Genomic DNA, 26570 nt, shown 5'->3' with positions numbered 1-26570 from the left:
AGCTCTCTTTTCTTGATTTACATAAATTTCATAGTGAACATGACGGAAACTCGGGTCTCTTATTGCAGGAAAAATTCCTTTGGAAGAAAGAATAAACGCTCGCGTGTTGCCGTACAATCTTGTTGAATCTGGACCTTTATGTCTTTTTCAAGGACTCTTTTTGGGGCTACAGAAATAATCCAAATGCTGAAGAAAGATTACACGATTACAGTGGTTCACAAGCTTATTTGTTGATGTTAAACGTGATGTTGTTTGACACCATTCAATTTATAAAAGTGGATTTTGTTGCAGTTAGAATTTACTGTAACTGGCCTGTCATTGTTGGGGTTGTTTTGATCGAGTTTGCTTTTAATCTCTCTGACCTGGAGTGAAAAAATGTGACTAAAACTGTTACCAAGTATATAAACCGTTTATTCTTCCACTTAGATAAAAACATTTTAGTTATCTCTTCCTTTTGGCTAAATATGTCAGCCATTAATCCCCAACATTTATGAATAAATCTAAGCTAACTATTTCAACCATTTATCCACAACTTTAAAGACATAATCTGGAAGATTTTCATGTAAGCACGGTTATAAAAAATCCACGTCCAAACGAAAACGCAAAAACATAACAGAAACACCGTCATGAGAATGCCACACCAACAGGCGGCGATAAAACCCGGTCATGCAAAGAAGTAGAAGAAGAATCGCGGCCAATCAGAGTCTGAAAAAATCTATCCCGACGCCTTTGTTCCTCAATATAATAAACCTGTAAAAAGTCCTGTTAAGCATCACTGATTTTGTCATGTCTGTCATTTTGCAGGGAATGTAGCCTCATTAGTGACGCGTCACCATGGCAATAACAGTGCACAGCCTGACGTCATGAGCCAAAAACTCTGTTTACTCCGTCTACACGTCTCCACGGAAACTTCTGAGGTCTTCACCCTGACCTGAGTTTTACTAAAGATCTGTTTTCAGCGACCTAAAACGGCGTTTGTGGAGTTAGTGACGCGTTTTCCATCAGCCAGCAGTGGTTGGTCTGCCAGAGAGGGTAGGCGGAGCTAAGCGGCTGCTTTTCCGCTCTCTGCAAGTGTTGCGAGTAAACAGTAATCTACTATGGCTGAACAAACAAAGAAAAGATGGATGACTACAGATACAACTTCAACAAGAAGTGAAAATCCAAAGAAGAAGAAACAAACTCGACGCTCAGATGAAGCAAACAGTCGAAAAAGGAAAATCAAGAGTTACAACCGGAGCCAACCGTGGACGTCACACATGCAGCACTGTCTGGATATCTGGGAAGTGTGCTCGCGCAATTGCCATTTACTGCCACAAGGCGGCGCCAAAGAGAACGAAACAGATCTTCTAGACGTTTATCATTTTTCTCTTATAATAGTTCTTGTAGTAAAACTACCTTCAAGTCAACTGTTTACATTTGTTTAGCTATATCACATTTATCCACTATTTTCAACCTTTAATGTTACTGTTAAAACACCACTAACAGCTGTCTATTTGAACCTTTATCATGTACTTGGAGCTTGCTAATCGTTCTGAAACACGCTCTGGATATTATATTTTAAAAGCAAATTGTAACCTTGCCTTTTCCAATTAGTTGAACCACCTGACTTCTGCACATGCCTCCTGCTGTAAAAAGTCTATTCTCCCTACTTCCTCTTAATTGGATCCTGGACGCTCACAGTTTAAAACCTGACGTTACTATATTGGAGTTAATTCTATGAAATAAAAAAAGATCATCTCGCAGCTTACGTCCATGTTTTGGTCGCTCACCAGGTTTCACTACCTAAGCTACGAATGCAGCTGATCGGTAATAGCCTAATCTTGTATACCCATCTATTGCTTATCTCCCCCATGTAATCTGGGATTACGCTGGATCTGCAGGATAGCTGGGAATAAGGAATTAGTCGACGTATTAGGCCACTTAGCAGCACTGCAGGACGAGAATCACTCAGCTAGAGAATAGGAGGCATTTTATTTAGTTCACTGACTCTGCCTCCTACACGCGAGCAATCCTCTTCTCACACATGCACAAACACAACAAAAACACAACACAAAAGGTGCATGCACTCATGTGACATCCACACTAACACTCGCGCTCATGCACGGGCGACACGCGCACACACGTCGTATGAAAAAGGACTGAATTAAACACCGATCGCAGCATGATAAAGCCTTCCAGGGCCGTCAGCTGATAATCACATGCTGATGCTCCGCGGGGCTTTGTGATAGAAACACCCCTATATGGGTCAGTGGGAACGGCTTAGTAAAGTGACAGAGGGCAGGAGGGAGGAATAAATCTGTGTCGCTGCAGCATCAGCAGCACTTCAGCAGTAAATCCTGCAACATGGCAGCGCGGAGGGAGAACGTCTTGATGAGCAGGTAAAAAAATCTGGACGCACCTACATTAAATTTTTTTTTAATAAAAGTTTAGCAGAAGAAGAGTCTCGTCTTTTAACACGATCCTACTACCAATGATTACTACATCTGGTTTTAAGCCACCAGATGTTAGCTTGTTTTGGTTTGCTCCTAAAAGGCGTCGACTCAATAACCAGCCTGGCAGCGATAATCCCTCCTAAAGCATCTCATCCAGCCTCGGCTTAAATCACCAAAGTCAAACTCTGGATCTCCAGGGATGTCGAGCAGCTTCCTCATCAGTAGCAACACTTTAAGTTTAAGCATTTGTTTAATTATACGAGTAAAAGACCAGAAAATAATGCCTTAATGTCAGAAACTGATTGCTTTCTTTGCAATGGAAAGTTATGCACAGAGCTCAACGGAAGCGTCAGCCAAACCTCATTCAAACATTTGCTAAAATAAGAACAGCTTCCAGAAAGAGGTTGTTTTCTTTAAGACAGACTTATAACATTAATGCACTATTAAATCCACATTCTTTAACTTAATTCGGCTCGTAAATTAGGTTTTTTATCAGCTTGGTTATAGTATTCAGTTAGGGCTGTAAGTAATGGTGATATTCATGTCTAAAATTATCTACCGTGTATGTATTTTCATCTCAATCCGAGGAAGAGCAGCTGCCAAGGCAACAAGTAATGATCTACAAACATTACATGTTTCCTGCTTCTTACACGAGTGAATTTGCTGCTTCTCTTTGCTTTAAATCACTTTAAATAGGCGTCTTTTAACATAAACTGACAGATTTCTCGTTCATATAAATAATAAAATACGTAGCCTGGAGGAAAAGACGTTCAGACTCACCATACCTGCGTTACGGGAAACAGAGCTTGAAGGCACATTAAAGTAAAAGTTGTGTTTCTGCAACGCTGCAGGCTGGACCTGCTCGTTAGCTCAACTGCATGCACCTGGGAGTCGCAGGTGTCAGTCAGCTCCTCGTTAATCAGTGAGGGAGAACATGCAGTCACTCCGGACAACAGTTCTTTTAGTCTTTTAGCTTCCTGCTGTTTTAATTCTGCCTCTGTGTTTATTGTTCTGCACTTAAACACCAAGTCAAATTCCTTGTGAGAACTTACTTCGCTAAAAAAGCAAATAACTGTTTAAAAATGATGTAAAAGCTTGACTGACAGTTCAGACAATAAAAATAATTACAAAAACATCATTATTATTGTTTCCAAATATGAATTAATGATGATAATCTCGACTACAAGGTCTTTTGTAGTACTAAGACGGCAACAAACCAACCGTTTTTTTTCATTATCACTTAATCTGCCTTTTTAATCAATGAATTAATTTACAACAAGTCAAGATAAAACATTCATTTGACGGTCAAAGAAACAGGCACATCTTTATTTTTTGAACCAGCTTGTTTTGCATAAAGGATATTACTGTGTTTCTCCTTATTAATTTTTTTGGCCTTTAATGCTTTTATTGAGAGAGAGACGACAGTGGATCGTGTCGGAAACAGGGGAAGAGAGAGTGGGGACGACACTCAGCAAAGGACAGAGGGTGGGAGTCGAACCCGGGATGCCACATTGAGGAACGTCGCCTCTGTAAACGGGACGCGGGATTTAACAGCAGAGCTAAACTGGCGACACGATAAAATCCTGTTTTTCTTTAGATTTTTAAGTGGGACTTTTTTGCCTGGGGCTGCACTGTGGTGCAGTGGTTAGCAGCTAGAAGGTCACCGGTTCAAACCCCGGTTTGGGCACGGTGGGTTTTTCTGTGCAGAGCTTGCATGTTCTCCTCGTGCATGCGTGGGTTCCCTCTGGGGTCTCCATGCTTGTAAGGTTAATTGGTGACTCTAAATTACCCATAGGTGTGGGTGTGAGTGCGAAAGGTTGTCTGTCTCTATGTGTCAGCCCTGTGATTGACTGGTGACCAGTCCAGGGTGTACGCCGCTCTTCGCCCAATGACAGCTGGGATAGGCCCCCGCGACCATGAACAGCGGTATAGATGATGGATGGTTGGATGGGACTTTTTTGCCTTTATTTGATTGGACAGCCGAAGAGAGACAGGAAACGCAGGAAGCAGAGCGCGGGGGACGACACGCACCAACAATCAGCAGACCGGCAGTCGAACCCACACCGAGCCAAACCAGCGCCACCATCCCTCGATAATAATCTTATTAGTGTGATATTCTTATATATCTTAAATATTATTATTCAAAATCAGCACAGGAGACAGGATATGCATAAAATACTCTGGTGCAATTAAAGCAAAATTAAGACTTTTGCAGTGCGAATATAAATGAAAGTTCTTATCAGGTTGGAGTATATCGTGCAAAACAAGACAATGTTTTGGGAATTATCAGATATAAATTAATAATTAGGAGATAAGGACGCCATTTTTTTCCTGTAGTCAGCACAATGTGAGGATGTTCTTTGGGAGCACAGGTACATCTTGTATCGTGTCTTTTAAGCACAAAGCATTGCACTAGTTAAATGAAAATAAGGCTCTATCTCTGATACATAAATTGTAATCTTTACAGTTTAATTTAATATTTGTATATTTTAAATGTCGTATTAAATCCATGCAGAACCTCCCTGTTTGAATGAGCCTGAGGATGCATTTATTTGACCGTTTAAAGATCAATATTTCTTCATAAAAAAGGAGAAAGTTGATCTAAAAATAGGCGTCTCTTTGCATCCTGGGGCCTAATAACAAAACATGACTGCACGTCTTCTGTTCTGTTTGTCATCATCTGCCACTTTTCTAACAATGCAGCATCTATTGAGTGATAATTCAGCAAGTCAAGAGGAAACACTGGACCGTAGCCGCGCGCTGCTTTCCCCCGCTCCCATCGACCGCTTCATATCACCACCGATAGATACTAACGCGGTTTGTTCTCTCGGCCTTCAATTTGCTAAACGGCGCATGAGAGAGAAGGGGAAGCACTTAACAACAGGAAGCTGTGTGACTCATTCATACTGAGGATGTGTGTGTGTTTTATACTCCCTGCATTGTGATCTTTTTCTGGCTTGTTTGCCTTCAAACTGCTGCACATCAATCCCCCCAACAAGAGACGATGAGCTCACAAATCTACCTGTGGAAGCGGAATCCTTCACAGATTACACTCCGTATTTTTCATACTAGCATGCATCAAATGAAGTCTTATCAAACCCAGCAGCATTATCTGCCAGTGTGTGAAGATAATTTGCCTAAAAAACAGCATGAAATGAGCTCCAGAGCCTGGAAACCAGATAAAATCACCTGCGGAGCTTGCACTTTGCCTCAAAGTTATTTTGTTCAACATGCAGCTTTGTGTGATAACTCTCGCTGCTGCTCGGAGATAGAAGAAAAGTCTGCAGAGATCCGAGTGCTGTGTGGTACAATATTAAATCAGCGCTGCTCAGTCAACTTCCCCCGGACAAAGGGAAGGTTATTAAATCAACAGAGGAAATGGCTGTCGAGGCTGCGGAGCGTGGCTTTGTTTATTTACAAGGAGGGGGTTTGCTGCAAATATTTCACAAACACACACTCGGTCACACACGTTCACACACCGTCTCCTGCTGCAGGAGGGATGCTCGAAACCCTGCAGTGAAGTGCTCAAAGGAAACCTGACGTGAGTTATTCCGGCTCCTCTCTACCTTTGAGGAGTCACAAGAACACAGGGCTGCAGAAACATTTGCCTGTGTGTAACATAATATCACAACACAGTTACGAAACAAAAGACAAGTCAAGGACGCCACATGTGAAGACCCCGGAGGTTCATGTATGTAGATGCACACATATACACGTCTCTAATCTCTATTTACAGGCAGGGACGTGGATTTCCGGGAAGGCAAGTGTTCTGTTTGAACTACGCTTGTAGCCCGAGTAAGATTGACCAATCACGTATCAGCAGGCTGCAGCGTATGCAGGAAAAACAGTCCGCGAGGAGAGCAAAAGCAGGCCGAACGTAATCCGCCGTAACGACATCCCGACTCCCATCAGCTTTAAAATTTAACTTGAGATGAATTCCCCTGACGCTGTGTCACGAAAGCCGATCAGTGTTCAGATTTCCCGACTTCCTCGAATGCATCTAAGCATTTTAAAAGTCTTCTTCTCCTCTCGAGGACAGACCTGACAACGCTTCAGTTTTTACTTCTTACAAATCTGCATCATGATGTTGTAAGTTCAGCAAAGGTAAGAAGAAGACGGTTTCTCTTTCTGTAGCAAAATCTTGACGGAAAGTCGTTTATTGCTGACCGCCCGGCATGTTCACCGGTGTCCCCAGAGGCTGTATCGTCTCAGACTATCGCCAATGGGATCCGAGATTGACCCGTCTCGTATGATTCCCTGCTGCTTACTTTAAGGGAAAACAAATGAAGTAAAAGAGAGAGATTGATCTTTCGTGCTTTTAAAATAATGTTTACGTTCAAGGATTCTGTTTTTATATCAACCTCTTTATGAGCCTGTGGTAGAAAATGATCTGGACACTTTTAAAAGCTGAATTTTAGCTGTTAAAAAATGTGCAAATGTACTATAACTTCACTCCTTTTTTGTTGTAAACTGTAGAGAAGTGATTCATAACCTGAGGGTCTGCACTGTAGATAAATCTGCAAGGTCATACGTGTTAAATAGGTTAATAAAGATGAATAAAAAACACAGCTTTTCTGCACAAATTTGAATGTAAAACATTGAAATGTGCAACTCTCGCACACTGTCCAACTTGCATGCGGATTCGAGCACTGAAACAAGCAAATAAATGACAGTGTGCGGGAGTTTATTTCATTTGCAATTTTGACAGATTTCTCCTCTCCTACACCTGAAGCAGATGTGCAAAGTTTTTCTCGACTTCAAAATATTGAGTTTTACTTCTCCAGGCTTTAAACGTTTATTCAAATGAGACAGAAAAATCAGCTCAAAGTTGTCAGCAACCTGTTGCGACAGCTGTAAGTGGGCAATCCTTTAATTTAAGGGGCTGGAAACAACTGCAGTCGAGACTATAGTGAATCTTCTTATTACCACAGGTTAAACAAGACCTCGTATGTGGCTGACCGCATCAGGTCAATGTGTTACAAGGACTGTCCTTATGATGCAGTGACAACAAGTTTGTTAGGTGAGGACAGCGGACGAGCAGCGGACGAGCAGCCCCGCCTACTCCCCGAACAAAGTATCCAGAGCCATATAGACAGAGAGTCGCGTCAGTGGAGGTCCAATATGCTCCATGATCCACCATTGTGATGTCGCAACTCTCTCTCTCTGCGTCAGTCAGTCAGACAGTTACTCACTCAGTCAGTCGCATACAGACCCATGTGTCGGGCTGACCCCGGCTGTTGCATTCAAGCTGTGATGTATCTGCAATCAACTTTTATGTGTCGGGGAAGCAGACGCAAACTTCTAACAACGACTTTTGTTTGTGACGTTTATCTGATTCTGTCTGATGAGCTGTCAGCGTTCAAAGTTTAACAACATCTGCACGGGACTGTGCAGCTTATTGCTGCTTACATCTCCTGTTTTCATGTTTGAAATCATTTTACATCACCTCCTTTTTATGCAGTGACTCATTCTTAAATTATGCATGACTCATAAAATGAGCAAGTATGTCTTCTGTTCAGCACTTTTTTCTGGCTCTGGCTGTTGGTGTAATTTAACTTCTTTTAGCGTGAAACAGCTGCCAGCTCGAAAAAAATCGACTTTCAAAGCAGCTTTAAGGTGCAGCCACACCAGCATCTGTCTCTGCGAACATTCAATCTGCCTCCAATCTCCAAATGAGGCCTGCAGGATGGACAAACTCAGGAACGTTCTGGTTCAATCTGCGGCTGAAACCAGCAAACATGGGGCTTGTTTTAATCACACAAGTGCAACAACAGATGCAGAGTGATTGGCGTTGAGGGCGCTGACTTTGTAGCGCTGTTTGGTCTCTTCTGGTTCCTGATTATGCAGCAGAGTGAAGTGTAAAGGGTTCTGTGCAGTGGAACAGAGATCATTCAGTTGAATCACTGGCCTCATTGCTGCTTAACAGCTCAACAAATATAGAAGCAGCTTCTGCAGGAAATCAGATTGCTGTCTGGTGGTGCAGAGCTGCTCGATGTGAACTCGCAGCGCCACAAATCTGCAGCCAAAGGCAGATGGTGCTGCTTTTTTTAAGCAGTTTGTTTGCACAGGGATGATAAAAGTTAGTTTGATGAAGCTGTTTCTGATGGATCTGACACTAATGGTGTGATTTAAGACTCGAGCTCTCTGTATTTCTCAAAGGACATTAAAGACATATCTTCTTAATCTGGCTGGACTGACCTATGAGTGAGTCCGGGCGGGGCAGCGCGCTCCTCTGGTACAGCCCGTATGGATCGGCTCCGTACGCCAGCGGCTGGCTCTGCCTGGGCAGCGTGGAGCCGTAGTGCTGCGGCACCGCCGTCATCCCCGAGCGTAGCGGCGACCCCGTCAAACCCCTCCCCTCCACTAGAGACAGCGTGGAGCCTAATCGACCGCCACTTCCTATTCCTGCTACTCCAACGTTTCCTCCCGCGCCGCCTCCCAGGGCCTGCGTGCCGTCAGTCGGGGAGGTCGGCGAAGGGCAGGAAGGCGGCATGGAGGTGCCGGGGAACACGGCGGCGAGAGGTTTCGGCTCAGAGAGGATGGGCGAGTCGTAGGTGCTGCCTTGGGATGTTCGCAGGGAGATGCGGGAGGGCGAGACAGTGCCGGCGGTGCCGCAACCGGGAGACTGGCTCCTGGAGGGGAGGGAGGCCATCCTGCGTAACATCCGGCCGGACACCTGAGAGGAACAAGGGAGGAAAATACTGCTGAGAAAATGTGTGATAATGAAGCTTTTTTCTTAATTTAAGCTTCATTAAATACCCTGATATTTTCAGAGCCATCAAGCTTGAGCAAAGAACATTAATTTATACATTTACACAATAACACATATCTGGTTAAATGCTTAGAAGCCCGCTCTCATGAGTCTGCAGTAAACATAAATCTGGAGGATAAGACACAAGTGCAATTTAGGAGGAGATGCAGGACATCTGAACCTTCAAAAGGTGCATAATAAGTTTGAAATATATGTGAAACATTTTTATCATATCAGCAAGAGTAACCAGCTTTATAGATGAAAATTCTGGGGATGCACGTTATCGGTATCTGCAGATTACGGCTTGAGAATGACATATCGGCAGCGGCAGATATATCATTTTTCTGCTGATATTTTCCTCTGATAAAACTTTAGCTTTAATTCTGCCTAAATGCTCCATGATTCACTAAGAAAGCTTGACGTAATGCAACGACATTAACTCGGCGCGAGTGTGCGGACACACTGCCTGCACCACGCCTCTTCTGTCAAGCGTGACGAAGGGTGCAAGATGTTTTTGGCCACTACAATACAAGTAGGCATGACATCAGTTCCACTACCAAATGTTTCTTCCTTGCTGTTTTTGCATCCTGAGTTTTGTAGTCGTGTGCAGAGTTTCTGGATCTTTCTTTCTCTGGAAAATACATCTACAGTAAGTCAGGAGTGTATTTATCGACCACCTTCCATCGTCATTACCTGAAGACCTTTAATGACATTTTTAATTAAGTTCCAATTGATTCCTGCGACCGCTGCTGCCAAAAACCAACCAAAGTGTCAGGTTTAATATCCTTAACTGTTCCTCATTTCTTTTTTATTCTGATAAATACTTGAAAAAATGAGAATTAGACTCTGCAAACTGTTCCAATATGCAAATGCACTTGCCAATTACCAGTAATGTGAGGCAGGAAGCTTTATCACGCCTGATGAAGAGCACCATTATCTTCTTCATTTGTTGAAGGAACCGAACGTGCGTGCCTTTGAATAAATGTCTACATTCATTACGCCATAAGCTGAGCTCTGCGAGAAGCACATTCATTATGTTTCAGGGCTGATTTGACAGAATATTTCATATTTATGGTGACAAACATTTACTTTTTCCTCCTTATTACCAAATGTGAAATGTCCTTCGTTTACAGACTTGGCCAACTGGTTGCCGATCTGTGCCGCCTTAATCCATCAAAGCCTCGAACGCCTCGAAGGGAAATTAAGAGCCGAGGCTTGTGAGCACATCCAGCGAGGCTGCTCGGTTTGGAGAAAATTCAGCCTCGCTATAATCTGTCTTTCCGGCGTCTAATGTCATGCAAAGAGCATATAATTATTCACCACAAGGAAGAGAGCTGGTGGAGTACGAAGCTTTTTAAAGTTGTTTTATTTGAAGGGTTTAGCTTTTGTTCTTCCTCATTAATGACAGTTAGAGCCCCTGCTGGCTGCAGTTACTCTGTAAATGAAGATTATTAATCATAGAGACAAAAGAAACACTAATATTAAGGTGACGCTGGAAGGATCTAATTCTGCAGCTAGATTTTGCACTGCTTCACGTTAGCTTGAAATTTCAAACATCCACTAAATTGACCTTGTGGTAAAACAGTGTTTTCTCTTGGCACATTTGGAGTTTACAAAGATAACAGTGGCAGATTTACCACTTCAATTCTAAGTCATATTTGAAACAATGGCTCCTTATTGGTGGACATAAGCAGCGTCACATCTTCAGCCTGCAAGGGATGATTTTGCTGCCTTTAAAGACGACTAGCAGCTGTAGCTAGCTAGATAACTAAAGAGCAGCTCCAGTCATGTTTTAAGACCTATAAAATGCTCTGCTTGAGACAATAAATTGTGTCTGATATGTTTAATTACCCCGTAAAAATCCTCCCAAGGCCTCTCCTCCTTCTCCCTCATTAAAAATTCCAATATCTGCATAGGCCCCGCCCACTATGCACATTTACAACCGCCCCCTCAGTCGCGAAACAAAACATGTCTCTTGTTGAAACGTAGCTCGCTTACAATGCTGTAATTAGTAGTTGTCAGTAGTGAGTTTGCAAAAAAGTGGTTGCCATGGGTTACACATAATGATATGCATAGCGTCACTCCGTCCATTAACGGGATTGGCTCCTTAGGTTTGTGACGTCTTAAACCTGCCAATCTGAAAACGTGTTGTTCAGCCTGTCCTCGGTACACTGCAGTTTAAAAGCAGACTCAGCTGATTTTGTCCCTGATGTGTCTTGTTGACTTTTTCATGTTTCAGTCAACTTATTTTTATCTATATAGTTACTCATTTTAAAGGGTTATAAATGTGCATTTAAGCTACCGAACAAATGTGATATCATGCTAACTGATTGAGGCTGAAACAAGCTCCCTGTCCCTGGTAAAAAAAGCCCTTTAATTTCAGAGTAAAACTATTTTTGTAGCTTGAATGATAAAGAACACATGCACGCTGCGGTAGCTTTTGGAGGAATTAAAACCTTACAAACCTGCTGTGCAAGATCGGTTGCTAAATGATTGAACAATCACTGTGCGGGTCGTGTTTTTTAGAGACAATTTCCTCTGCTGATGAAGGTTTTGTGAAACAGTCAACAACTATGATTGTTTTGCTGTTTCCAAGATGAAGAATGACCTCAAACCTTTTAGTTTCTGATACCTTTTGTTCCAATTTTCAAACTTCTTTTTGTATAAATTAATCGTACGTTACTTTTCCTTGTGCAACGTCCACATGAATAAATACGCATTAAATGGATGGAGACCCAGTGGGGATCCGTCCTACCTGCCCCGAGGCTTGACCTTCAGCTCTCGGGCTCCTCGATATGGACGCTCGTGGCTCTGAACGCACCACGTTCTGGTTGCTGTAGTAACTGACGCTGCTGTCCTGGTAGCCGCTGTCTGAATAGGACGTCATCTGGGCTGAGTGACCTCCTGAACCTGGAGGAAGGGAGGGAGCAGAGGGTGAGGAAACACTGAAGATAAGGGGACGAGTTTGAGGTGCGATCAAACCGATCGGCACAGCCGCCAACGTTTGCAGCGGTTTCATAATTTGCATATTATCTCCCTCTGCTTTCAACTAGTTAAAAGACATTATGCATATAAATACATGCGCGTGCATATCTGCATTAAGCCTTTATGCTGTCCCAGGAACAATCTGCATATATGCTGCACAGCTGCAATAATGCTGCCCTACTTTTTCTCCTGTAGGATGAAGAGGAGGGAGCGTGCGGGGGATATTTTTACACTATCGGTCCACTCCGACTGTGCAATATAAATAAGACCAAAGGCAAGTTTGTTTTTAAAATCTCAAACAGCGACGCAGCAGTTATGTTTACTTATGATATTGTAATTTATTGTAATAAGAGGGAGGTTGAATCATCTTTGTAAAGAACTCTCAGGGTTCGGTTCGAGCTTGGTTTGACATTTTATACGTGTTAAATATTCTTTTCTCTTATCTGTTAAAGCCGGATAAAATGGAAGCCTCTCCTGCACACATAAGAATTCACAGCTGCACTGACTGCATCAACGCCTCGCTCTATCGGCCTCCCATCTTTCTGCGGTTTAACACGAGCTGTGAGGGAGCTTGATGGACCGAGATGTCATCCGCTCCAGTGAAGATGCCTAATGTCCAACAGCGACCGGCTGTGGTTGTACTGCAGAGCTCCCAGGTGTGAATAGACGTGAAACTTTCCAGACAAGACGGTGAAAAGAAATAAAGAATGAAACTCAAACGGCAGAGCGGAGACAGGCTTTATGTTCTCGGGGGTTTTAACTTACTGGAACAGATGGGCTGTAGATTTTGTGTCACCATATTTTTACATTTGCTATTAATTAAACATAAATCTTTGCGACTGCCTGGAAAAACACACACATCAGCCTCCTACTGTAGTGTTAATGAGAAGTGGGATCAGTGGGATTTGTTATGAAGGCTCACATCACTCTCTGCATTAGAAATCATGCAACTTTGTTGACGTGGCAAACATGGCAGACAATTTACCAGCAACAATCTGACACTTTAAAAGATCATTCTGATATATCTTTCATTGACCTCCATTGTTGCCCTTAAAACACATCTTTGAGGCGTACTGCAGCATCGTGTGCAAGACACACTGTAGTATATTATGACATAATCCCACATACACCATCCTGCTGCCACTTAAACCCCTTTCCCACCGAAATTAGCGTGTTGACGCAGGTTTTTCCGACCCGGGAAGACCCGCTTATAGATGCCGATTGTCTCTTTTCCCATTGCCAGTGAAGTATCCTCCTGTCTGTCTCTTTTCTGCTGCATCACCGTCTGACGTTTATTGTATCTGTTACTCACTCAGTTTGTTTATCAAACTCAATGCGGACAAATTTGGAGCGATGTTCCAGCACTGCTCGGACGGAGACGGAAGGAGTTTGTAGCTGAGATGACGAGGAGTCGCAGAAGTTACTGACGGCGCATAGCATCGCGCCGGAAAGGGGGCGGAGATTAGCGTGTCGACGCAGGTTTTGTGTTCCCATCAATGCCGATCGGAGCCGAGGCGATAATTACTGCAGAGACATTTGACCCGGGTCTGAATGCAGTTCGTAACCTTTCCCATGAAGCTAAAACTGGGTGTTAGCGAGTGTTAGCAGGTTTTTTGACCAGTGGGAAAGCGGCTTAATACGCACCAAACGTGGATTAATCCACAACAGAAAATAGTCCCAAACACAAGCACTATATCAACTTATTTGATACGAGTGTTAGAAAGTTCAGCTTCCAGATGTTATACAAAATAACAGGGCCTGTTCTGGGATTAGTTCTTAAAGACAACAGAAGGAGACTTTAATTTAACTGGTTTTGACAGCATGAATGTTCAAAGGGACTGCGGTTCTTCATTAACGCATTATTTTCTATAAATTTAATAAATGTTTTGCCTGTTGAACATCAAACATTTCTGCACTTGTGTGTTTTCCTTTGTCTTCTCACTGACCCAGCTGGAAAACGATGATGTCACACACTTCATGCACCAATAAGGATGCAGCAGATGAAAGCTGTTTGCTAATGTTGAAGCAGATCAGCGTCAGAGTTTTTAGGCTTTAAACTCTCGATAAATAATAAAAAAGCATGTTTCTTTCCTTCCTCTTCTTCATGTACTTTTAAGTCATTAATATTTGATGTTTAAGAGACACAGTTAGGATGTGGGTGTAGCTTTGTTTGGGTCTTCACAGTCAAAAGGAACTTCTAGTTCCAGGAACTCCTCTTCAAGGAACTAAATGGTTCCTGTGGCCCGTTGTTGTCTGCGTTTCCACAGCAGCCTAAAGTCCCGGTAAGATTATGCAAGTCAGGCCAATGATGTATGGAGAAGCAATAAAAGTAACTGCACTACATCACCAGTCCAGTAGGTGGCGGTGAGTCAAAGATGAAGGCCATACAACAAAGATGACGCCATAAAACGTGACGAACGAGCCGGTATTATCATTTGTGCGGCACTACAGTTACCCTGTTAGCATGGAGGAGATTCAACTTGCACGAGTGAGCTTGCAGCTGCAGTCTTTTAAACAATGCGTGTGAAATAAAATGCTGCGAACACTCAACCAATCAGAAGCGATCAGCACTGCAGGCCCCGCCCCTGAAAGTTTGTGGACCTTTGGAAAGTATTACCACACGAGCAGAGACTTTTCAGGGTGTAAATCAATCACCCAGGAATTAAATTTAGACCCTCGTTCCTGCTATCGAAACGCACCTAAAGTCAAGTCCCCTTTATCATGTAACTCAAATCCAGACCAAGATATAAAGCATGAAATTAAGCAACTATCTTGTCACAATGGATCAAAACTGATAGACAACTGAATAGATGTTTTCTTCCTAATCCAACCATAAATTTCAGCACCACCAAAAGTTTTGTTCAGACCATGTGGTGTGTAAATTTAACAGACCCTCACTGTCATGCAGAGAGGCACGGTCCGGCTCAGGCAGATACAGTCCCTCCTCCGCCTCCAGGTGACGTCCAGACGCCTCCATGGCTCCGCCCTGCGACTCTCCGCCTGCCGAAGCATTGAGCTGTTACGTTATAAACATAAAGCAAGTCCTGGGTGCACCGTTAGTCAAACATCTGTGCGATTAAAACGTCATAACATAAAAACAAAGGGTGGCAAAGTCTGTGTAAAAACAATTTAGTGGCATCACCTCTTCAGACAGAATCCTCTTAATCTGAGAGACGGAAAGTGTCCATTCGCAGACAGAGAAGAATAAAACATTTTATAGTCGTACTTTTGCTTTATTGGAAAGCCGACAGTGAGGAATGGGCCAGGAAACAGAGCAGAGGGATCTGTGACAGAATAGTAAATGGGTCCATTTCAGAGCCCATATACTCCAGCGGAAACATTGTTTTTGTTTTGCTCCACCGGCCTGTGCTGCAGTCGGGCAATTTTCAGCCCATTGGAGGCTAAATTGACTTTATAAATGTGGAAAATGCTCCCTTTAAAGCCAAAATCATGCCCATTTAATTTTATTTAAAGCTTCAGGACCCACAAGATGTTACAACCGCATATTTGTGTCGTTTTATCTGCTTAGAAATAGCTTAAAGATGGTTAAAAAATAAGGAATCGTACCTGCAGATCTCCATGCAAACGACTTCTCGGACGAGCTTCAGCAGAAGAGAAGAGGAGGTGATGGAGGAGAGGAGAAAGCAGACAGAGACGTAAATCAAATCAGAGTCACGGTGATACTTTACATTCAATCAGTCCAGGAAGAGGAAGGAGGAGAGCGTCTTCGAATGTAACAGGAGAAAATATATACATTGGGAATCTTCTGCTTCAGATACATTTCTTCACATTCAATCTGCAGGACCAGGAACTTCGATTTATTTTCAAATTGATGAAAAATGGAAGTCAGTTGACCCCAGCTGGGATCAGTTGTTGTATAACCATGAACTGCTTTATCTGGGCAGAGAAAACACCTGCAGCTGGAGGACAAATCCGCTGATAACAAGGACACGAGTGCTGTTTTCTGCAGGATTATAATCAAAGTCAAAGGCCTACTTAGATTTTAAGATAATCTGACAGAGGTTATTAAATATGTAACTGCAAAACTGGTTAAAATATCTAAATATGAAGATATAAAGTGCTTCTTCATGCATTCAATCTTTGGGTGGTTTTAGAGAGTTCTGCTTGGGTTCAGGTTGATGTGTGTGTGTTGTGACAGCACAATGTGACTGTCAACTATCTGGACATCAGTCCCCATGACGACACATATCAACATTATGTGGTTTGACAGCAAAGTCTGCAACCAAGCTTTGTGTAAATCTAACTTGAATCCATAAAACAACCTTAATCATGTTTCTGGGGTATTTTCTTTGCCTTATTTTGTTTCCAGGATTTAGGAAATGTTCAGAGATTAGCTCCGTCTAAAGGGATGTTTTTGCCTGAGATATAAAGTGTTGTAAACATTAAATACATTTAAATTAAAGACAATTATCAAATAGCTTTTGAGCTTTTTGTAATCCTTACACTTGTGTGTTTAAGCTAAAACACAAAACCCCTTTGTGCTGCTGAAAAAACAACCGTTACTGGTTGTAACAGTTAGGCTAGCTAAGGCTAACAGTTGCGTGTTTGCTAGCTTTCCTTTCCTGCGCTGCACAATAACAGTTTAAATTAATAACAGAGGCAGATTTACAATTTAAACTCTAATATTTTCATGAAAACATTAAGTCCTTGATTTTAAACAAAAGTTGGCTTCTTATTCTGCCAAACAACCGTCAGTTCTGCCGGTTGAAATGTCAACTGTTGCTGGGAAATTCAAGTAGAGTAGCTATGGCTAGCTAACTAAGCTAAGATTAGCACCACAAGTTGGTTGAAAACCAACCAAGTTGCTGACTTTCTAATGTTGGCAGCTGACCTGTTTTAAAACAAGATCCTTACAAAAGGGTCTTCTTTTAATTTTCATTAAATAAATTAAAGAAAAAGTTTTTAAGATGAAAGCTAAGTGATTTGTTCGGCTAATGAAACGCTAATTTAACACGTTTCTGGAGTGTAAGCTTAACAATAAACAGCCAGACAAAACTACTAACATTAGCCTAAAATCTGATATGTTAGCTTCCAAACAGAAGAGTAACAGTCTTCCCTGTTTTTTAACATAATCTTTAACACAACAAAATAATGTATGAAAACTTCCTTAGCCTTGGAAGTTACACTGGGAGGCTAATAGAGGTAGCTAGCTAGTTTGCGGGACATGTTCACGTTTGCAGCTTACGTCAGAGCGAAACACACTGTTTAATTTTGTCCGTGCACTTTTGCATGTTTGTTTTTTATTATTTTGGAAAGGCAATAAAAGAGACACCAAATTTGACACCTATTTTAAATCCAAAAACTTTATGCTAAATAGTACAAGTAAACTAAATACCACATAAATCTCTCGGAGCATTAGCCATCTTTTGGCTGGAGAATGAGATGCATCATTTACAGGTGACATAAAGGAGGATATTAGGGCATCAAATTTACCTGCTACTGTCTCCCCCTGGCGATTCAGCTCCCAGCATGCACCTCTCCAGCTGGCTCGCCACGATCTGCCGCTCCTCCTCCAGCTCCCGAGTCAGCCGCTCAAACTGCAGCTCCTGCGGGAGGACATTTACGGCACTCATTACATCCTTACATCCACCATGACTCTGCAATTTAAGCCTCCTCTTTAAGAGCTATTTGACGCCAGTTAGAATTAAATATAAAACCCATTTTGTATTTTGTCTGCGTGACTTATTTCTCACCGGCTGTAAGCTCGCTAAGAGCACTATTTTTTTTTCAGACCTGTTAAAGTGGATTCAAGATTTAAGACTGTGTCCACGACCGTGTCATGGCCTTCGGTTCAGATGATGTAATTACACACGTTTAAAGAATTTCAGCACAAAGGCAGAGGACGGACAAAAGATTGATAAAATACAGATTTCAAGGCTGCAATTAAGGAAGAATAGAGAATAAAAAGAGATATAACCTCCTTCTCAGAGGGCTATTTTGATTATTCTGAGTACCGCAAATGTATATTGTCCATGTAGGCCTCCGTAGAGCTGAGTCTTTTACTAGTTGAAGATTGTGTATCAAAAATAAGACACATTTGCCCTCTGTCCGCTACGAGTAAGCTGGTTTATCCCTGGGAATTTCAATCTCAGCATAAATATATTCAAATATTCAAGGCCTAAAGCAAAAACAATTAAATGCTGAGACTTTTAGTCGTACTTGTTTTAGTGTTTCTGGTGTTTAACTTAAATGAGAGTGTGGAAATCAGATGCTGCTTGTCGGCTCTGCTACATGGGCCAAATGTCTTTTCGTTTTACCCTGAAAACACAACTTGTTTGTGAATATAAAGCATTAAAAGCAGTTTGCACATTTCCATAATTCAATTACTTAAAACACAGTTATTTATGTCTTAAAAAATACATGAACGTTCGGCAGCAGAGCGTTCTTTTGGCGACTTGACAACACAAACACTTTATGCTTTAAAAGCTCTAAAAGCTGGTCGGGATCCAGTGCCTTGCTCGAGGGTATGAAAGCGGAGCAGATGTTTACCGACTGTCACCAAATGGCTGGTAGCTTCGGCGCTCCCTCATTTGCATTGGGTTACATAACGCAGAGGATACCCAGCTGCTTCATAAATCTTCAAGAAACCACAGCTGGTGTCATCATGGAGGTCCACCGGAGAATTAGCTGTCTGCAAATAATGTCTAAATATAAAACTACTCGGCCGGAAAACACACACGGCTTCCCGGGAAGCAATCAAAGAAATGTTTCACAGTCAAGGTGAAAGGTTGTTTTGTTTGTTGTGATGCAGTGAAGTCGGTTTTCTCCATTTTATTTAGTTTGAAGGTTATTTTGAAACCTGCAGTCCGGGGTGTTTGATCTGGATGTGTTTTAAGCAGAAGTGTAAAATAAAACTATATCTGTTAAATGAATATAAAAGGAGTAGATGTATAAAGAAAAGTAAGTAATATATGTCCTTATATCTCCTCACAACTAAATTAAAGTTTGCATGCATTTGACTGACTGATGAATAGGGGCGTTATTGGCCTTTGGCGCAATCATTTAGCCATCTCAAAGATGCTTGTTTTTCTATCTTTAGCAGCACCTATGGCTAAAGCAGACATGTTTTTGGAGCTTCATTTTAAAGCTTAGACTAACTAAACTGCCATTCTTATATCAGATACACCTCTTAGCCTCCCTCCTATAACAGCCTCTCGTCCGAACATGGTCACTTCTGGTTTTAAAAATGCCAAATTGGAGGATTCAAAACAGTAAGTCAACCAACTCATGGGTGTCCTGCAGGAAAATACAGCAGTTGTGGCGATTATAGGGCAGGAAATTACTAAGATTCTGTGAGCACAGATGGTGACCCGTTATCTTTGCTACTTGGTATATCTAAGACCTCTATCACTGACAAATACAAAAGGAAACTCCACAAACACATTGGCATAGGGTCATACTAGCATACATCTCACTGGATAATTTGAGAGAGGGAAAGGCGTGGAAGACAAACAACGACAGGAAGACCGTCAACCAACGCATGAAGGACGGAAATTATTGACACTTTAATGAGAAGATGTTCCTGCCTGACGGGGTGCACTCCACCAAAGAAGGGAATGACGTCTTTCTGATCAGCATCTGCTGGGCCCTGAAGAAGATCTGTTTGTGTGTGTCAGCTCTGACAATGTAAATAAATGTTCAGGGAAGCCATGTCCGTTTAAAGTATATTTGATATCTGCTTCTGCTTATGATATATCTGCCAACATATTTATCCTGCGACGGCTGACAGGGAAATGTGCACCAGAGGAAAACGTTGTATGTCTTGATTTTATATCTTTGGTTGGCTAAATGATGCGGATACTGCACTCTGCTTTTGATGATACAAACTGTATCTCATTTCTCCAATTCATCGTAGAAAAAGCAGCCCTTTTCTGTCCTTTGTGCCTCTCTACAAATATTAAGCACATATGAATATTAGAAAGGTGATAATAACAATTAATTACACTGAAAACTGTAAATAAAAAGCACCTTAAACACCAAAATAACCTGAATTTCACTCGAAGCGGAGGCGAGGATGTCGGCTAAATCTACTCTACCAGCCTGAGTTTAGAAGGACGTTTTTTATCTACCACTTTATTTATATTAAAGGGAATAAAAATATTGGTTTATTAAAAGGGATAATCATTAAATATAGATAACAGCTTGAGAAAAGGTAAATATATCTATAGCTAAAGCTAGCTTAACCTGCAGGTACAAACTACACTTTGGTCTTTTATTTCATTTCGAAGGTGTTTTCTGGTTTTACATTTCTATAGAAATTCTGTAAAACCATTTAAAACTTAATTTATCAGTATTAGAAGAGTTGGGATGCAGAAGTTAATGTTAAATAATGCAGAGAAAAGGTCGATCTATCTGTCTGGTGTGTTCGTAGTACAGTAGGATGAAAGTCGCTGAAATCATAATCCTTTAAAAACTACAAAAGACGCGCGTCTCGTCTCTTGATTAAAGCTCTTTTGTATTTGGGTCAGCTCCGGCCATGTGACGCCCGCCGCCTTCACCGTCTCCTCAGTCAGATGGTGTACAGTGATTAATTTAATAGTCTCATCTTGTCGGTTGTTTGTCTCATCCGCTGTGGACGAAAGACACAACATCACAGCTGAGAGCAACAACAGAGTAAACCAGTGAGTCTGCTCGTGACTTTAAAACGAACCCTTAAATATTCTTAATTCAGACGTAATCTGACAGAAGAAGCAACAAACAGGGTGCTGTCCACACGTTATCAGTGGAGCTCAGGCTGAATGAAGCTTTAATGATCCCCAGGAGGGAAGTGGGCGCGCACAGCTCATTCTGCTGTGTTAATAAGTGTTGATTTTTCTGGAGCAATTATTCCCAGTTAATTGGAGGGCTGTTTGTCCACTTATGGGGCTGATATGCCTCCAAAACCGATGCAGAATATGATTTATCGATTCAGCAGCTGCAGACTTTTCGTTTCAGTCCACACGTTCACAAGCCTGGCAAAGTTTTTGGGTTTGTTTTGTCCAAACTTTGAAGTGATTCGGGCATTTTTTCCTGGTAAGTAGGCAGAAAGTCAGACAAAATAAGGAGTTAAGAAATAAAAATATTTTTCTGCCAATATGAAAATAAGACTAAATTAAGTATATTGGAGATGTTTGTCCACTTATAAGGCTGAAGCAGCTGCTCTATATCAGGGAAGGGTCATGATTTTGACCGGTGCCTGCTTGTGATGCGGCACTAACGCCAAACAGTGGCTGTAGTGCATCTGAAAGCTGTTTGCTAACCGCCATTAAATAACAAAAGAAGAAGAAAGCATTAGCGCCAGGTGCCGGTGAAACAGGTGTGGCAATGTGAGACTTCTGCAGCCGTCAAAGACTTCTGTGTGGAAGTCCATGAATGAGGTCAAGTTCAAACTTTGAAAGGTAAGGTCGAAAGGTGATGCACGTTTGAGAGCCAGGCAACCAGAAGAAGGTCCATCCACAGAACAACAACGCAAAGTCAGTTTAATGTTTGACATGAACTGCTAACAACGACCTCATCTCAAAGATGATAGCGGAAGACATGCTCCCATCAGCAGGGGTTTGGAGTTTGATTGAATTCAGTCAGAGAGAGTAAACAGTCCCAACAAGAAGACTATTGGAGCAAAACTTGGCCTGAACGTAATTGTTCACATACTTGTCTATGCAATTCGCGTGTTACTGGAGGATACCTCTAGAGGGCGCACCAGAGAGCTCAGGCCATATGCAACTACTGTATGTGTGGGATGTAAACAACAGACATGGCAACACTCGAGGAGGTTACTGTTCTGTTCACTCTGAGATCACGGCAGAATACGTGACAGCTTTTGTGTGTTCGGTGGACAGAACAAACCGTCTGCTCCGTCCCAACTCTTCTTCCTCCGCGCCGTAACGCTCCCGGACTTGTTTCCATTTAGTTTTGCAGGTTTCCACGTCGACTTCTAAACTGGAACGTATGTGTCTGCAGCTGTTTTGACAGGCATGTTTGTCTCTGTGTAGTGGTAATAACACATCCTACAGATGCTGATAATCGCGGACTTGGTCTATCAGCTCTTCTTCAAAACTTTCTGATTGTTGTCCCTGCTGGTGTGTTGACGCTGTCACACCCCCTCTGCAGCTACACCACCCATGTGCATACTGCATCTCGCGTACACGTGGCGTTCCTTTTTGAGAATGTGCACAGCTGACGAGCCAATCAGCTTATATGTCCAGCTTATGAAGACAATGCAGGTGAGCTGCTCGTTTAGAGACTGCTGAAGAACCGTCTTCGAAGAATTGTCGAGTAGTTCCGAGTGAATACCAAATAGTACTTTTGCTTGAAATGCACGTCCCAAGTCTATATCATAGCAAAGAGTGCATTTTTAATTAAAAAACTATAGAAAAAATGTTTGTTTTATTTTAAGTGATTTCAACATTTTTCCAGGATAATAGTCACAAAGTCGTGAAGACAATTTATTAAAAAAGTAAAACTATCACAGAATATTTTCTGCAGGCCTGCAGATAAGACAGAATTACTTACCAAGCCTTGATTTTTGCACCTTTATACCCTCTTTACAATTGGAGTTAGCAATGTGGAAATCAAACACTGTGCTTTCAAGGTGAACACCAACAAAATACAGTCAAACAGGAAGACAATTAGTGGCTTGCACAGGCTAAATAAAGCCCTTGAGGTGTTGGTTGTCATGGATTTAGTTTTGGGACAAAGACAGTAACATTGTTGGATGAGAGGAAAATACAACACGAAACTCAAGACGCACTTCACGAGGGAAAAGGTCAAAATAAAGTCAGCTAATGTACGCAGCAAACATGAGATGCATTATTGACACGTTCGCTTCTTAAAGGGACACGACATCGTGCCTCTCAAACCCCATGGTGCTCAAACGTGCGCCACTGCTGACTCTGCCTGACTTCTCCTTACATCACTTCAGAGCCGCACAGAGACGGGACAAGAGCACACAGCTCTCCTTGTTTCAGCCTCGCCACGATACGGTGAGCCTCTGGGGACAAACAGAGCCACGTCTTGCCCTGCACCAGCCACCTCATGATGTCTGGAGACGCGGCTCGCCCCTGCCAGGCCGATGCACAGCCGTGCCAGGCGATGTCTTGTACCAGCTGGAGGCTACGGGCCGATTCTCCACGGCGTATTGTGCACCGTCACAAAGTGTTCCTCTCTCTTATCGAGTGACACCAAGCACAGACCTCTGCGTCTTTCTCCCTTTCTCTGCCGTGTCTAATCATAGCCCGGCAGTTCAGTTTATCCAGACTGCATCTGTGATATCCGTGAAATGTTCGGCCTAGTTCTGCCGCTGCGACACATCGCTGCTCTCGCTGTAACTCGCCCTCTTAAAGGGAGAATTCACCCGTAAAGACTTTGTTAAAAAAGGGCAGCTTAACATTTTTTAAGCCAATTTTGCAGCTTGAAGAAGCAATTCTGAAGAAGCATAACTGTAAGAGACATAATGAGACGTGCCTGATACAGCAGGAAACTATTCAGACACAGCTTTAATGCAGCGGTGGGCAGAAGTACTCAACATCTTTACTGAAGTACAAGTACAGATACGTGTGTGACATAAGACTCTGGATGAAGTAGAGCTACTGATTCTGCTTCATTTTTAAAGTAGAAGTCGATGTTGTCGGTCCATCTTCATCCAGGTTGCTACACGTTCTCCAACATTAAATCAACTCGACGTCTCTCTCTTTGTTACGTCTTGATACATCTTTAATGCCTTTATTCAGAGAGAGAGGACAGTGGATTGTGTCGGAAAAAGGGGGAGAGAGAGTGGCGACGACATGCAGTAAAGGGCCGAGGGTGGGAGTCGAACCCACGGGCGCCGCGTCGAGAACTGAAGCCTCAATCCAGGGGCTGCAGCCTTCGAAAGGAGGCGGTCTGCGGAGGATGCTCCATTCATAGCCGGTGTAAACGTTAAAGCCAAACTGAAATGAGATGATCTGGTCTACGGAGGATTTCCTGTTTGTATCACCAGCTGTTCTTGCGTCACCAAACGCCGCTCCTGTCGCCTAGCAGCAGGTAGCTAGCAGGTTGACTAGCTAGCATAACTAACGTCACATGTTTCAAGAGCCCTTTCCGTTTTTTAAACATGAGTAACGTTAGCTATTCGAATGAGTCGAAACCGGCCACGTAAGAGTCCCCCATCTCGCACCCGATGGATCCTTCGTGCCCCGGGAAAAGGAGGACACATTTGTCGGCCGCATCTGATAGAGCCTTCGAATTGGGACAGCCTTCGGCGCGCCGCTGTGACGCAATTGGCCTTCAAATACGGCCTTCGAAGGCTCCTGCATTGGGACACAGCTTTTGTATGTGGGACGCGGTATTTGCCACTAAGCTAAACCGGCGCCCTTGATACATCTTTTAAGTTGTTTGCGTCATCGTACGTCTGTCGTGCTTGTACGTGCAATTGGATACGCCATTTTGTCCCAACCTTTTTGGTTAAAATCGGTCTTGTTGTTGGGAAAACACGCGCAATTAAAGCAAAGTAAAAATAATCTGATTTCCTTAACGGAAACTCTGACGATAAATGTTCGACAGCGACCTTTTTTCCATGTTGAAGACGAGACGTTGACGAGCTAAAAATAGATCTTTGATAATAAGAATGCTGACAACACGTCTGTTGTTTGTTCATTAACAAGACGAGACGGGACTAAAGACGAAGAGTAAATCTAGCTGCCAAAATGTCCACTGTAAGGAGTAGAAGGTGCAGATATTAAAATAAAGGAGGTAAAAGTTGTCAGAAAGCTCCACTTAACTCCAGTAAAAGAGTATTTGTACTTCCCACCTCGTATTCATTGTGAACGTCTTCTATTTGTGTCCAGAGGCGCCATTTTCCTCTGACGTACGCGATCACACAGGGAGAAATCATCAGAGGGAAAAAGCAGATGAACGAGCTACTACACCCACTACAGCCTCGACCGACCACAACGCCGTGCATCCGTTTGTTTATCATCTCTCCTGCTCTCTCCGCCTACACACGTGACCCATAGATGGATTAAAACACTTTCAGACTCTTTAAACGCCCGAACGCCCACCTTTGATGGGAAGCAACAAGTTGAGTTCGCTCTCTGAGGGAGGCGTTCTGGGAGACGGCAGAAGTCGCTAAGTAGACGAGAGAATGGGGAGTTAATAACCCCTGGAAAAGCACAGAGTGATGCGATCTTTTCTCTTTGATTCTCAACACTTTGCATGAGGAGAAAATCAGCTTCCTGTTCCATCACACTGACGTAGTCGCAGGCTGCTAACCTGGCATGCAACCTTTTCAATCTGTGATTTGTAAACAACAAATCAGCTGCAACAAGAGGCCATCATAAGCTCTCTTTATCCAAAAATACAACAGAGCGGATGCATTAAAATCCAGCTTCGTGCCTCCGCTTTCGTCAGGGGCAGGGAAGCACCAGGCTGATGACATAACTGGATTGAGAGAGCCGCTTTAACCCCTCAGATTCAGATTGTGACCCTGCAAAAAAAAAATGGCCACACAGCTCCGTCGATCATCCTCACTGAGCTCAGCTGCTCGGTAAATTTGCTCTGACGTGTCGTGTGTCGTTCCTGCTCCTGATCGCGGAAATCAATCCAGGCATGTAGAGCGCTGACGCGGCCCAGTTGTTGTTGTTTTATTGAGCTCCTCTCTGTCCCGGGGAAGGGTTTCGCTGAGCGTGCATGTTCTTTTTCAGCTGCGCCATGCGTCACATTCATACACTGGGACCCTGCGTTCACACCTGGGAGCTGCCCTGCGCGGCAACAGTCTGCTGCTGTGTGGAAGCAAACAAGTCCTCGGGTGTCTGTCTGAAAACATTTTGGCAGAGAGATGCTCTATGTTTGAGAAATGATGGAACATTAACTGGCTTTGTTTTCCCTAACAGGATTAAAGCAGACCTATGGGAGAATTAATTTGATGTTATTGTGGTTTATTGACCTGTTTACCATCGCCAAGCCCACCGCTAAAACCCTCAGAGCTTTCTTTTAAATTCTAGTCGAGTAACAAAAGATATTCAATATGTCTGAACTGGATTACAGAGAAACGTGTTTAAAATGAGGAACAAGACATCCAGAGTGTAAACAACCGACTTGATGGAGTTATGGGTTTGAATGTTTCACGCTGCAGCTCGGATGAATTTCTGCAAAAAGAAGATGAAAAAATAGTCGTGACTTTGAGCTAATTTTGGTTGTTTCCTTCACAATTCCAAGGATTTGTCTGAAGACATTTAAAGGAATATTTGGACATTTTGGAAAAAGAGTCTTAAAGGAGCAGTTCTCCCCTGGACAAAGCCGCTGTCAGTCAAAGCTGGTGTTCTCTGTAATCGATAGAAGCAATAATATTTGAAATTGGCGCCATAGCTGTGGAGAAAGTTGTACAAACAGCTCGTGGTTTCGCCCATCCTACATTCCTACAACAC

At 42.7% G+C, this 26570-nt stretch overlaps 1 protein-coding gene across 4 annotated transcripts in view; it reads right to left on the bottom strand.

Annotated features, from left to right (window-relative positions):
• LOC138603361 (plakophilin-4-like) overlaps positions 1-26570 on the bottom strand; it is a 55176-nt gene that overhangs the window by 20202 nt on the left and 8404 nt on the right. For 3 of the 4 annotated variants that reach the window (XM_069675095.1, XM_069675094.1, XM_069675097.1), the window contains exons 3-7: positions 17623-17735; positions 15736-15770; positions 15061-15168; positions 11939-12093; positions 8631-9108 (exon numbers count right to left, since the gene is read on the bottom strand). In XM_069675095.1, the coding sequence (XP_069531196.1) occupies positions 8631-9108; positions 11939-12093; positions 15061-15168; positions 15736-15770; positions 17623-17735 (889 nt within the window). The remainder of the gene's footprint in view (positions 1-8630; positions 9109-11938; positions 12094-15060; positions 15169-15735; positions 15771-17622; positions 17736-26570) is intronic. The other variant, XM_069675096.1, reaches the window with a different exon arrangement.

Source organism: Semicossyphus pulcher, unplaced genomic scaffold (assembly GCF_022749685.1).
Source record: "Semicossyphus pulcher isolate SPU_LCO1_2020_fin unplaced genomic scaffold, fSemPul1.0.p SCAF_24, whole genome shotgun sequence".
Lineage (NCBI taxonomy): Eukaryota > Metazoa > Chordata > Actinopteri > Labriformes > Labridae > Semicossyphus > Semicossyphus pulcher.
The sequence above is the reverse complement of the archived record's forward strand: the minus strand, read 5'-3'. Positions and strand labels throughout refer to the sequence as shown.